Here is a 13,077-nt window from a genome sequence, read left to right as displayed (position 1 = left end):
ATTCCACTTTCAGAAAAATACATTTTTTATTAAGCAAGAGTCTTAATCTTCCAATTAGCAAAAGAAGTGATTCCATATTGAATTCTAGGAGACATACTTGTTTAGTATAGACTGTCTCTTTATTCTTTAGCATAGAATTCCTTCAAGAGATTATGTAGAAGAGGGGATTTTGGCATGTTCAGAACAGGAGAAGTGCCATGTGCCAGAATTCTGTTTTTCTCCAAATAGATATGACAGAAAGCTGGAAACCCTAGCAAGTATAAGAAGAATTAGGGAAACGAATCCATACATCCTGATTTTGAATTCATTTTTCTAAGATAACCCTAATTTTCACTGATTAGAATCCTCATTAGACATAAAATATTATAAAATATTGCTTATATAGTAATTTATATTAGATGATTTTGAATATGTTGCCTATTTCTGAATATCAGTCTCTTATCTGATACATTACATAAGCATCTTCAAATTATTTTTCCTACTTTAAAAATATAGGCAATCATTGCTGAACCCCAAAAAGGACATGTATACAAATATTCCAGGCAAATTAGTACCTCTATTTAAAGCTACTGATAAAAGACATAATATATAGTTATGATAAGTGGCTACCATTAGCCATATCCCTCCATTCATCTGCAAATCCATTTTTAAAGCTATCAAAATGATACATTTTACTAATATGTTTTATAGTTTCATTTTGCTCTATAAATGTTTTATTTGATCTCATTTAAATATCACAATATCAAGTTTAGATGATCTCATGAATTCTAGTGTTATGGACTAATACGTTCTGACTCCCTACTTTCCCCATATTATGCAGACACTATGAACCTTTGTTACATCCCCCTACTACATAATACACATAGAGATCTTTTCTGTTATTTGGGATAAGAAGACCCAAATCTTAAAACTTTTCCTCATAAGGTGTAGGTAATCCTCAACTTATGATAACAATTTTGTAACCATTTAAAATGTGGATGCAAAGCAAATCACTGTGGTCATTAACCTAATCACATGCTTGTTAAGGAAATCACATGGTCATTAAGCAATTTCAGCTTTTCAAATGAATGTTTTTTGCCAGAAACTATTTGACAAAAATAGTTGTCAATCATAATCAAGTGACTACAGGATGCTGCAACTAGTCAAATGCAGGCTGGTTACCAAGCAACTAAACTGATCATGTTACCATGAGGGTGGTACGATGGTTATAACTGCAAGTACAGGTCATAAAGCAAGTCCATCATAACTTTGAACCATCATTAAAGAAATGGATATAAGTTGAGAACTACCTGTAGTTGCTCCATCCTGTTAATTATTTTGGTTATTTTTCTGGCATTTCTTTTCAGTGACACAACCTAATCTTGTACACAATATTTTGAGTATGCACATGTATAGAGTTGTGCAAAGTCATTGCTAGGATGTTGTCTTTATCAGAAAATTCTTTCCCATCTTTCCAATCCTGTATACCATTTTTATATATACAGTATTATAAACATATACCATATACTGTATATAGTACTCAAAGCATTTCTTAAACTTTTTGATGCTTACAGAATCATAAAAGGTTGCTTGGTAATATTTATCCATGTAACACAGAAGTCATGCTGATTAATTGTTCTTATTGTCAGGACATTTTCCTTAGTTCTAGGTTGGATCTCTCTTTGATAAGTTTCCATCTGTTACTTCTTGTCCTATCCTCAGGTGCTTTGGACAATAGATTGACCCCCTCTTCTTCATGGCAACCCCTTAGATATTGGAAGACTGCTATCATGTCGCTCCTTGTCCTTTTCTTCATTAGACTAGACATAGTTTAGACATAGGCACGCACATATTTATTATAGTCAAGCACGTGTCTTCCAAATTTACCACATTAATATCCTTGAAGGATATTTCAGCAGAGGGACATTGGGTTGGACAAGCACTGTTCAATGTTTAGAATCTTTTCAGGTCTGAGAGTTATTAGATGATAATACTTCAGGAAAAGCCATATTTAAGCCATAATATGGCCTTGTTTGGATTAGAGAAATATTGTACATTATTTTAATAAAATTCTTATAACAGTACAATTTAAAGGCTAATACATACTGTTTTACCTAATATTGTAAAAGGTCATTAAGACTTCTCAACTGGATAACACAGAGAATCTCCACCAATGATACACATTTTAAATGATTTAAAAAGCAGTATACACGTGGTGGCTCAGTGGGTTAGGACGCTGAGCTTGTCGATCAGATGGTTGGCAGTTTGGCGGGTTGAGTCCTGAGTGCCGCGTAACAGAGTGAGTGCCTGTTACTCGTCCCAGCTTCTGCCAACCTAGCAGTTCGAAAGCATGTAAAAATGCAAGTAGAAAAATAGGGACCACTACGGTGGGAAGGTAACAGCGTTCCGTGCACCTTTGGCGTCTAGTCATGCCGGCCACATGACCACAGAGACATCCTTGGACAAGCGCTGGCTCTTCGGCTTTGAAACGGAGATGAGCACCGGCCCCTAGAGTTGGAAACGACTAGCACGCATGTGCGGGGGAACCTTTATCTTTACCTTTATGGCCTTGAGGAACTTTATGCAATTAAAGAAAAAGCTGCCAAACGACACTACAGGTTTTATGAGTGCAGAATCACTTCAGTGTGGCAAAGGTAGCAAAGGAAGCTGGAGGAAATAATGGAGTTGCTTCCATATTTGCAGGTGATTATTCTGAGAGCACAGAAGTAATCCTTTTTCGTCTGCAATTAGAGGGGATATACACCATTCACCTGTCTGCCATCATTTTGTAAAATAAAACATTAACTTTTTCTTAAAGCTATCCTGAATCCAAATCATGTCTGTTTTATGAAATGGCTGCCTTCATATTAAATGAATTCCAGATACATGTGAAGTGGGTATGGAGGCAGAAGAATGTGTGTAAAACTGACCAGTTGATGTTAGGAACTGTTCATTGCTTGTGGATTGTAACAGCTCAAGATTTTCTCCTAGCCAAACTTGTATCTGAACCTGGGTGGGATTGTGGGGAGAATCAGAGAACAGAGAGAACAAACTGCTCAGATAGTATGAAAAGGAACAAAAGGTAGCATAAACCAAATTGTTCTTTAAATTGGATTTTCTCCCCCTCCCTTTTACTTGATTCATGGAGGCCTGCTATTAAAGGAATGAGTTTGCTACCATCACATACAGGCTGGTTTTATGCCCAGGTATTGTGGCTTACTCACAAAATCAGGATTTTAAAAAAGCCATTAGGCAGAATGAAGTAACTGCTTCAAACCAAAGATGCTGGGAGATATGGTGCCAGTTCTCTATCCCACCACCATCTCTATCTCCTAAATTCTCAGATGTTCACATCTGCTGGAGGACTGTTGGGAAGCACCCAGCCTGGCAGGGAGGAGAGAATCAAGCACAGAGCTAGCCTGGAGTCACCAGGCAACTACAAAAGTGCTAGGTCCAACCCATATGAAGTTCCTTGGAGCCTTATCTAATTGTTCCGAAGAATAGGCTGCCAGACTGGGGAAATTCCTACATTATAGTCAGAACATAATAAAGTAGTTAGCTCAAACTCTGTATGTATGGGCCTGGTTGTTCACATTTGACAAGGACAGAATTCTAAATACCATGTGCTGCTTGCCTTAGATACCTGAACAAGACAATATCGTGGATAAGGAAGTAAGTAAGATTCAGTTATCTACCCAGTTGTACATATGGACTTGGAGAACATAGTAGGGCTATCAGATGGGGTTCTAAAAATCTAGATGACCAGTAGGTGATAACAAAGATACAGAAATATTAGCTCTTGCTTCCATCTATCAGCCATCTGGATACTTACATCTCTGATCTGATAGCACTAGGAAGATTTATTATTTGTTTCAAATACCAAAGACAGCATATATAATTATTACACTGCACTTTGAGTAGAGTGAAGTCTACTGTATCTTATATGCACCTTTCCAGTAGGTTTAATGGAAGTAGGTATAGGATTGGAGCCTAACATTTTGCTTTATTTCAGTACAATAATTAAAATCCTGTCTTCCTGCTTTTTATCTTGACTTTCATTGTGGAGGAAGGAAGTAATCAACATCTTTTCCTTCTTTTAATTAATTTTCATAGATCTAAATAGTTCAGCTTATTTTCCCTGCTATTTAGCATGCATTGCATATCTTCCAGTTGCACAAAACTTTCCAACATTATAGGAAGAACCTGGGACTTGGCACAATGGAAAATATGCAGTGTACCCATTATTGTTTGATGGGACATTCAGAATATTTCCTAAGTCACTACATCTGGCAAACCTTGGGATAAACTTGGTGGAGGAGTGAATCAAGACTTCCTGTACTATAGGTTTATTTATGGTTATAAGAGGTAAAAGGACTACCACTTTATATTGAACTGCAATATTGGTATGATATTTATATATTTATTAAATTTGTATAGCCACACACCTCACGAGAAGTGACTCTGAGCAGCATCACATAACAGCCTTGAGAGATAACAGAGAAGACACTTTTTTAATTAAGAAAGGTAGAGAAAATTAAAATGCCCATTTCCAACTCTGCAATTCTCTCTTTTTTGATGTTACAAATTAAACAACCAGGATTTCAATTCTTAAACTTTTTCACATATAATTTGGCTTTCAATCTTTAATAAGATTGTCTTTAGTGGGTTGCATCCATTTGCCATAAAAAATATTTCTGTTTACCCTGTTATACTTTGAAATGGATTACAAGCTGATCCTTCAGCTATATGGCATCCAGATTTTTATTTGTCCAGTGAAATCTGCCATAAATCAGAATTTTATTTCCTATAAAGTTCTAAGTCTTGTCCAAGAAAAAGTCATGATAATGTATGCCTCATTTAAATCTCGTGTTGTCAGCACAAGAAATCAAAATATCTAATTTGCTCATAGTATTAATACTAGCCTTACAGATTACACAGTGTGCTCATAATATGAAAGCTGGAACATAGGCCAAAAATAATTGCAGGGCAAGATTGACAAGCAGGTAAGATGGCCTGCTTCAAGAGATGGATTTGGGGATATTATATGCATTACAGGCAAAAGATCAGTAATTTTGTTTATATCTTTTAACACAAGATTGTTTGAACAAAATGTATTATTCCATATGGTATATAATAAATAAAGCAAAATGCCATATCTACTAAGCTTTTCTGTTATTTTCAATGGAAGTAAAAATAACATCAATAATTCTAGGGATGTCCTAGTAAATATATGTTTATGGGAGAGTAGTCCTTCTTGACTCCCATATTATAAACTTGCAAGGCTAAAATATGGAAGAAAAATTGTTTTACATCTCTGTATTTTACAACAGAATGTCAAGAATCTGTGTTTAATAATGGCAATCAAATGTTTCCCAAATTTCTTTGGGAAATACTTGGGAAAATTCTGGAAAAGATAATCAAGCAGCAGATTATGAGGATCTATAAATGAACAAAGTAATTACCAGAAGCCAGCATGGGTTTTCTGAAAACAGATCATGCCAGACAAACTTACTGCCTTCATTGATAAAGTGACTAAATTAGTGGATCAGAGAAAGGCTGTGGATATAATATACTTAAGACTTCAGTAAGGCACTTGATAAAGTAGACCACAACCTACTTCTTGGTAATATAGAACAGTGTGGGATAAACAGTAGCAGCACCATTGGGATTCTTAGTTGGCTGACCAACTACACCCAGTGTGTGGTCCTCCATGGAAATACATCCACATTGGGGGAAGCATGCAGTGGGGTGCCTCAAGGTTCTGTAGTATGCCCAGTGCTCTTCAACATCTTCATAAATGTTCTAGATCAGGAGTCCCCAACCCCCCCCCCAGTCCATGAACCAGTACCGGGCCACGGCATGCCAACAACAATTTAATTCTTTTTTAATATTTGTATTTATTTGTATTTTATTGTTGTTAGCTGCCCTGAGTCCTTCGGGAGATAGGGCGGCATACAAGTCTCATTATAAATACATACATACATACATACATACATACATACTAAACAAACAAACAAACAAACAAACAGGTCCACACAAACAAGCAAAGCCCCATCTGTGGGATCTAGGCAGCACACAAAACCATGCACCCTCCAATCCGTGGAAAAATCTCTCTCCATGGAACTGGTCCCTGGTGCCCAAAGGTTGGGGACCTCTGATCTAGATGAAGAGATAGAAGGACAGTTCATCAAATTTGCAGACTACACCAAGTTGGGGGAAATTACTAACACTTAGGAGGATAGACTCAAGATTCAGAAGGACCTCATAGACTTGAATATTGGGCTCTAGCTAACAAAATGCAGTTCACTGGTGAGAAAAGTAAGGTACAGCATCGAAGCAGGAAAAGTCAAATGTATAGTTAAAGAATAGGTGGTACCTGGCTCAACAGTAGTAGCTGTGAGGGGAATCTAGATGTCCTAGTAGAACAGCACTTAAGTATGAGCCAGCAGTGTGCTGCAGCTTCCAAAAAAGCCAATACAGGGATAGCACCAAGATCACAAGAAGTGATAGTACCACTTTATCTTGCACTAGTGAGGTGAATCTGGAATGCTGCATCCAATTCTGATCACAATTACACAGAAAAAAAGAGCACAGAGAAGAGCAATAAATATGATAAGGGATTTGTAGGATAAATGGTACAAGGAACAGTTAAGAGAACTAAGTATGTCTAGCCTAAGGAAAAGAATTAGAGGTGACATGATAGCTGTCTTCCAGTACATAAGGGGCTGCCATAGAAAGATGGGGGTCGACTTATTCTCCAAAGTTCCTGAGGGTAGGACAGAAGCAGTGGGTGGAAGCTCATTGAAGAGATATCCAACTTGGAACTAAGGAGAGCTTTTTGACAATGAGAGCAATTAACCAATGGAACAGCTTGCCTCCTGAAGTTGTGGTTGCATCATCATTGGAGGTTTTCTAGAAAAGATTGGACAATCATTTGTCCTGGATGATATAAAGTCTCCTGCCATGGGCAGGGAATTGGACTAGAAGACCTCCAAGGTCCCTTCCAGCCCTATTACTCTAAGATTCTAAGTGAAGTGAAGGAAAACTGAAATTTTAGAGCAGCTCTTTCACTGAGTATGAAAAGTAGCAAAGTAGGTGATGCAATAAAGCAGGGCCCAACTTTGTCAACCATTTGCCTCTGATTCTTAGTTCCAACAATATATTGATGACGGGTTCTTTTTTCTTTGTGTGTTTTAGAATCCGGACAATCAGACAATTCAAACCAGCAAGGAGATGCGGACATTAAACCACTGCCCAATGGTGAGTGAATCACTGCTCAAAGTTGGATTCTATGCTCAACACTCTTATATTCCATTTTGAATTTCACTGAAGCTTTTTTCCAGTTTTCCGTCCAATATCTGTTTCTGGACCCAAGTGAGGATGAGTAGAGAAGGATCAGGAGTCACAGATCTTTGTAGTTTGATATGGAATTCTTGAGAAATAAATGTAGGGGCAAGAAAGGTAGTATTTGTAACCTTAGAGTGGGAGTAAATATGCAGATTTGAAATCAGGAACCAGCCTTGAATTAAAACCGATAAAGAGCAGGAAGAATGGGATTCAAAGCTGAGATTAAGATACAACTCACAAAAGAGACAAAAAATAGAATTAGAATTTCTTTCTATCCAGCCACAGAATAGCAAGCCATTCCCAGTCTCCAATTGCTATAGACTTTCATATTCTACTCCATTCTCATGACCCGGTCTGTGTCTGCCTTCTTCTCTTTGCAGGGCATTTGACTTTCCAGGACTGTTTTGTGACTTCAGGCGTTTGGAATGTTACAGAGCTGGTGAGAGTGTCACAGAGTAAGTTAAGGCAACTGAAACTGCAGGATTGGTGTGGTAATTATAAGGTGATGAGACTCGGGGATGCACATGTCTTCTTCGCGGCATCTTTGCAGGTTGTAAAATTGCTGAGAACAAGATAGGGAGAGCTGTGATTATGGCTGTACTGGTTCTCAAGTGCTTCTAATGAAATCGGTATGTATCTATTTAGATAGATGTCTTCCAAATGCATACCCCTTACAAGGAATTCTGAATTCATTAGCATTTATTTTAGAATTACTGCTGGTTTCTCCCTCCCATCACTTAGTACATTAATAAATAGTACATTTTGAACAAAGAAGTAACTTCTTGACTTGTCAAGGAGTTGTTGTGAACATGGTGGCTCTTTTCAGGTTACTTTGGAACAAAACTTTTATGGGGTAGGAGGGACATCTAGACTGTCATTTTCCTGCATTTTTCCATTCTTTCTCCTGTTAAGGTGCAAAGGATGGAATAGCTGCACAGTGAACTTTTATTGAAAGTGAGATACTTGGAAAATTTGCAAAGTCTTCTCTTCCATCAAACAATCTCTTTTTCTCTGTCTTCTAACATGAATATTAAAATTATTTCCTGACAGAAAGGTACAAGATATTCAGATATGTAGAATCAATAGAGGTGGATGCTGCTGTACAAATGGCAACTGCATGCTGACCCATGCTCTGAGAGCAATGAACCGAATCAACCCCACCTTTAAGCAATAGGGAGAAAGCAGAACTATTTAATTCGTTTTCACCAGGAACAGATGGATTATACCCCAAGGTTCTCAAGGAACTGGCAGACGTGATCTCAGAACCACTGAACTATATTTTTCAAAGATCCTGGAGCACTGGGGAACTACCAGAGGACTGGAAGAGAGCTGATGTAGTTCCCATCTTCAAAAAAGGGAAAAAATAGATCCAGAAAACTACAGACCTATCAGCCTGACCTCAATACCTGGGAAGATTCTGGAAAAGATAATCAAGCAACAAAACAGCGAACACCTTGATGCGAACAAAGTTATCACTAAAAGTCAACATGGGTTTGTCAAAGACAGATCATGCCAGACAACTCTTATTACATTCTTTGACCAAGTGACAAAACTAGTGGACCAGAGGAATGCTGTAGATATAATTTACTTGGACTTCAGTAAGGCGTTTGATAAAGTAGATCACAACCTACTACTTGATAAGATAGAAAAATGTGGGTTAGATAGCATTACCACCAGATGGATTCGTAGCTGGCTGACAGGCCGTACTCAGCGTGTGGTCCTCAATGGAACCGCATCTACATGGAAGGAAGTGTGTAGTGGGGTGCCCCAGGGCTCTGTTCTGGGCCCAGTGCTCTTCAATATCTTCATTAATGATTTGGATGAGGGGATAGATGGGGAACTCATCAAATTTGCAGACGACACCAAGCTGGCAGGAATAGCCAATACTCCAGAAGATAGGCTTAAGATACAGAAGGATCTGGACAGACTCAAACACTGGGCACTATCTAACAAAATGAAATTCAATGGTGAAAAAAGTAAGGTTCTACATTTAGGCAGGAAAAATCAAATGCATAGGTATAATATAGGTGGTACCTTGCTCAATAGTAGTAACTGTGAGAGGGATCTCGGAGTCTTAGTAGACAATCACTTCAATATGAGCCAGCAGTGTGCTGCAGCTGCCAAAAAAGCCAACACAGTGCTAGGCTGCATTAACAGAGGGATAGAATCAAGATCAAGTGAAGTACTAATACCACTTTACAATGCTTTGGTAAGGCCACACTTGGAATACTGCATCCAGTTTTGGTCACCACAATGTAAAAAAGATGTCGAGACTCTAGAAAGGGTACAGAGAAGAGCAACAAAGATGATTAGGGGGCTGGAGGCTAAAACATATAGGGAACGGTTGCTGGAATTGGGTATGTGTAGTTTAATGAAGAGAAGGGTGAGGGGTGACATGATAGCAGTGTTCCAATATCTCAGGGGATACCACAAAGAAGAGGGAGCCAAGCTATTCTCCAAAGCACCTGAAGGCAGGACAAGAAGCAACGGATGGAAACTAGTCAAGGAGAGAAGCAACCTAGAACTAAGGAGAAACTTCCTGACAGTTAGAACAATTAACCAGTGGAACAACCTGCCTCCAGAGGTGGTGAATGCTCCAACACTGGAGGTTTTTAAGAAGAGACTGGACAGCCATTTGCCTGAAATGGTATAAGGTTTCCTGCCTGAGCAGGGGGTTGGACTAGATGACCTCCAAGGTCCCTTCCAACTTTATTATTATTATTATTGTTATTGTTATTGTTATTATATCAATTGTTCCTAAGAATTTGTTTGTAGACTGTCTTTCTCAGCAAAGAATGCTGAGTGATGTAAGCTTAATAAACTGCAGGAAAGTTACCTCAAATAAAAGTAACACTTTAACACCGAAAGCTTTGTACCCAGAGAAAGAGTTCAGGAAATTGTATCTTTGCTGTACTGAACATAATTCCTCAATTGATCCATCTAAAATTCTAATTTGGTGGGTCTAACTCTAATTGATTTAAAGAAATATTCAGTCTCCAAACCAATATTTGCTGACTTATTTTAAATGGCAGAGTAAGATCCCAAAAATGATATATTTAAGTACTCTTTGCTATTGTTTATGAAGATATCTCTAGATACTTGGAAGTCATACTGTTGTTTTTTTAATCCCATTTATATCCCGCCCTTCTCCGAAGACTCAGGGTGGCTTACAATCTAAAGCACAAATCAATGTGCTTAGCAATAGCCTTCATTCTATGTATATGCCTGCTTATTAGGGCTTCCCCCCCCAAGCGGCATTATTACAAAGTCAGCTTATTGCCCCCAACAATCTGGGTCCTCATTTTACCTACCTCAGAAGGATGGAAGGCTGAGTCAACCTTGAGCCTGGTGGGACTCGAACCTGCACTAATTGCAGGCAGCTGGTGTTACTTAAGGAGGCATTAGCTCACTGCTCCACCAAGGCTCTTTTACTTTCTAACACTTCTTAATTTGTTTATGTATGTGATTTTTTCTTGAGTTTATATAACTGAGAAAGTAAAATCCAGCCTTCAGTGCAAGGATTCTCTTTTCCTATTGCTTCTGAATGAGGGTTTCTGGAGATTGTGAGAGCCACAATGGATAGGTTAATGATGCACAGTAGAGGACATATCTTTTACATAAGCAGGGTCCACACTCTGTATTTTCCTGTTTCTTCTTTGTTAGTTTGTTTAGAGTGGTGACAGAACTATTGGGGAGTTCAACTATGTTAAGCCTATTTTATATATAAATCACCAGGACCCAACAGATTACATCCCAAGGTTCTGAAGGAGCTGGCAGATGATATCTCAGAACCACTGCACCATATTTTTCAAAAGTCCTGGAGCACCAGGGTAGTACCTGAGGATTGGAAAAGGGCTGATGTGGTTCTCATCTTCAAGAAAGAGGGGAAAAACAGACCCAGGAAACTACAGACCAATCAGTCTAACATCAATACCTGGGAAGATCCTGGAAAAGATAATCAAAAAGAGATCTGCAAACAACTAGAAGCAAACAAAGTTATAACTGGTAGCCAGCACGGGTTTGTTAAAAACAGATCATGCCTAACCAATCTTATTTCATTCTTTGATAAAGTGACCAAATTAGTAGAGCAGCGAAACGTTGTGGACATAGTATACTTAGATTTCAGTAAGGTATTCGACAATGTAGACCACAATCTACTGCTTGGTAAGCTAGAAAAAGGTGGAATAGACAACATCACCACCAGATGGATTTGTAGCTGGCTGCCAAACCGTACTCAACAAGTAGTCCTCAATGGTACTACATCCACATGGAGAGAAGTAAGCAGTGGGGTAACACAAGGCTCCATCTTAGGCCCAGTATTCTTCAATATCTTCATTAATGACTTAGATGAGGGAATAGAAGGGGAACTCATCAAATTTGCAGATGACACTAAGCTGTCCGGAATAGCCAACACTCCAGAAGATAGGCTTAAGATACAGGAGGATCTGGACAGACTCAAACACTGGGCGCTATCTAACAAAATGAAATTCAATGGTGAAAAAAGTAAGGTTCTACATTTAGGCAGGAAAAATCAAATGCATAGGTATAGTATAGGTGGTACCTTGCTCAATAGTAGTAACTGTGAGAGGGATCTTGGAGTCCTAGTGGACAATCACTTAAATATGAGCCAGAAGTGTGCTGCAGCTGCCAAAAAAGCCAACACAGTGCTAGGCTGCATTAACAGAGGGATAGAATCAAGATCATGTGAAGTACTAATACCACTTTACAATGCCTTGGTAAGGCCACACCTGGAATACTGCATCCAGTTTTGGTCACCACGATGTAAAAAAGATGTTGAGACTCTAGAAAGAGTACAGAGAAGAGCAACAAAGATGATCGGTGGACTGGAGGCTAAAACATATAGGGAATCATTGCTGGAATTGGGTATATGTAGTTTAACGAAGCGAAGGGTGAGGGGTGACATGATAGCAGTGTTCCAATATCTCAGGGGCTGCCACAAAGAAGAGGGAGTCAAGCTATTCTCCAAAGCACCTGAAGGCAGGACAAGAAGCAACGGATGGAAACTAGTCAAGGAGAGAAGCAACCTAGAACTAAGGAGAAATTTCCTGACAGAATAATTAACCAGTGGAACAACCTGCCTCCAGAAGTGGTGAATGCTCCAACACTGGAAGTTTTTAAGAAGAGACTGGCCAGCCATTTGTCTAAAATGGTATAGGGTTTCTTACCTGAGCGGGGGGTTGGACTAGATGACCTCCAAGGTCCCTTACAACTTATTATTATTATTATCATTAAAGATCTTGACAAACTGGAAAAATGGGCCCTATCCAACAAAATAGTTTTAATGTGGAGAAAAGCAAAGTTTTACATTTAGGCAGGAAAAATCAAAGGTACAAGTACAAATTAGGCAAGACCTGGCTCAAAAACGGCAACTGTGAGAGGGACCTTGGAGTCCTAGTGGACGATTACTTGACTATGAGCCAGCAGTGTGCAGCAGCCGCCAAAAAAGCTAATACAATCCTGGGCTGTATAAACAGAAGCATAGAATCAAGATCTCGTAAAGTATTAGTACCGCTTTATAAAACCCTAGTAAAACCACACCTGGAATACTGCAACCAATTTTGGTCACCATACTACAGAAAAGATGTTGAGATCTTGGAAAAAGTTCAGAGAAGAGCAACTAAGATGATCCAAGGCCTGGAGACTAAAACATGAAGAATGGCTGCGGGACTTGGGTTTGGCTAGTCTAAAGAAAAGAAGAAACAGGGGTGACATGATAGCAGTGTTCCAGTA

The 13,077-nt window shown here is 38.8% G+C and overlaps 1 protein-coding gene across 1 annotated transcript in view; it reads left to right on the top strand.

Annotated features, from left to right (window-relative positions):
- NFIX (nuclear factor I X) overlaps nt 1–13,077 on the top strand; it is a 257,627-nt gene that overhangs the window by 177,053 nt on the left and 67,497 nt on the right. The window contains exons 4-5 of the mRNA XM_081319866.1: nt 7,177–7,239; nt 7,707–7,781. Of these exons, the coding sequence (XP_081175992.1) occupies nt 7,177–7,239; nt 7,707–7,781 (138 nt within the window). The remainder of the gene's footprint in view (nt 1–7,176; nt 7,240–7,706; nt 7,782–13,077) is intronic.

The sequence above is a fragment of the Vipera berus genome (genome assembly GCF_964194415.1).
Source record: "Vipera berus genome assembly, chromosome: 2".
In the NCBI taxonomy this organism is placed as follows: Eukaryota; Metazoa; Chordata; class Lepidosauria; order Squamata; family Viperidae; genus Vipera; species Vipera berus.
Note: the sequence above shows the minus strand (reverse complement) of the source record. Positions and strands in the feature narration are given on the sequence as shown.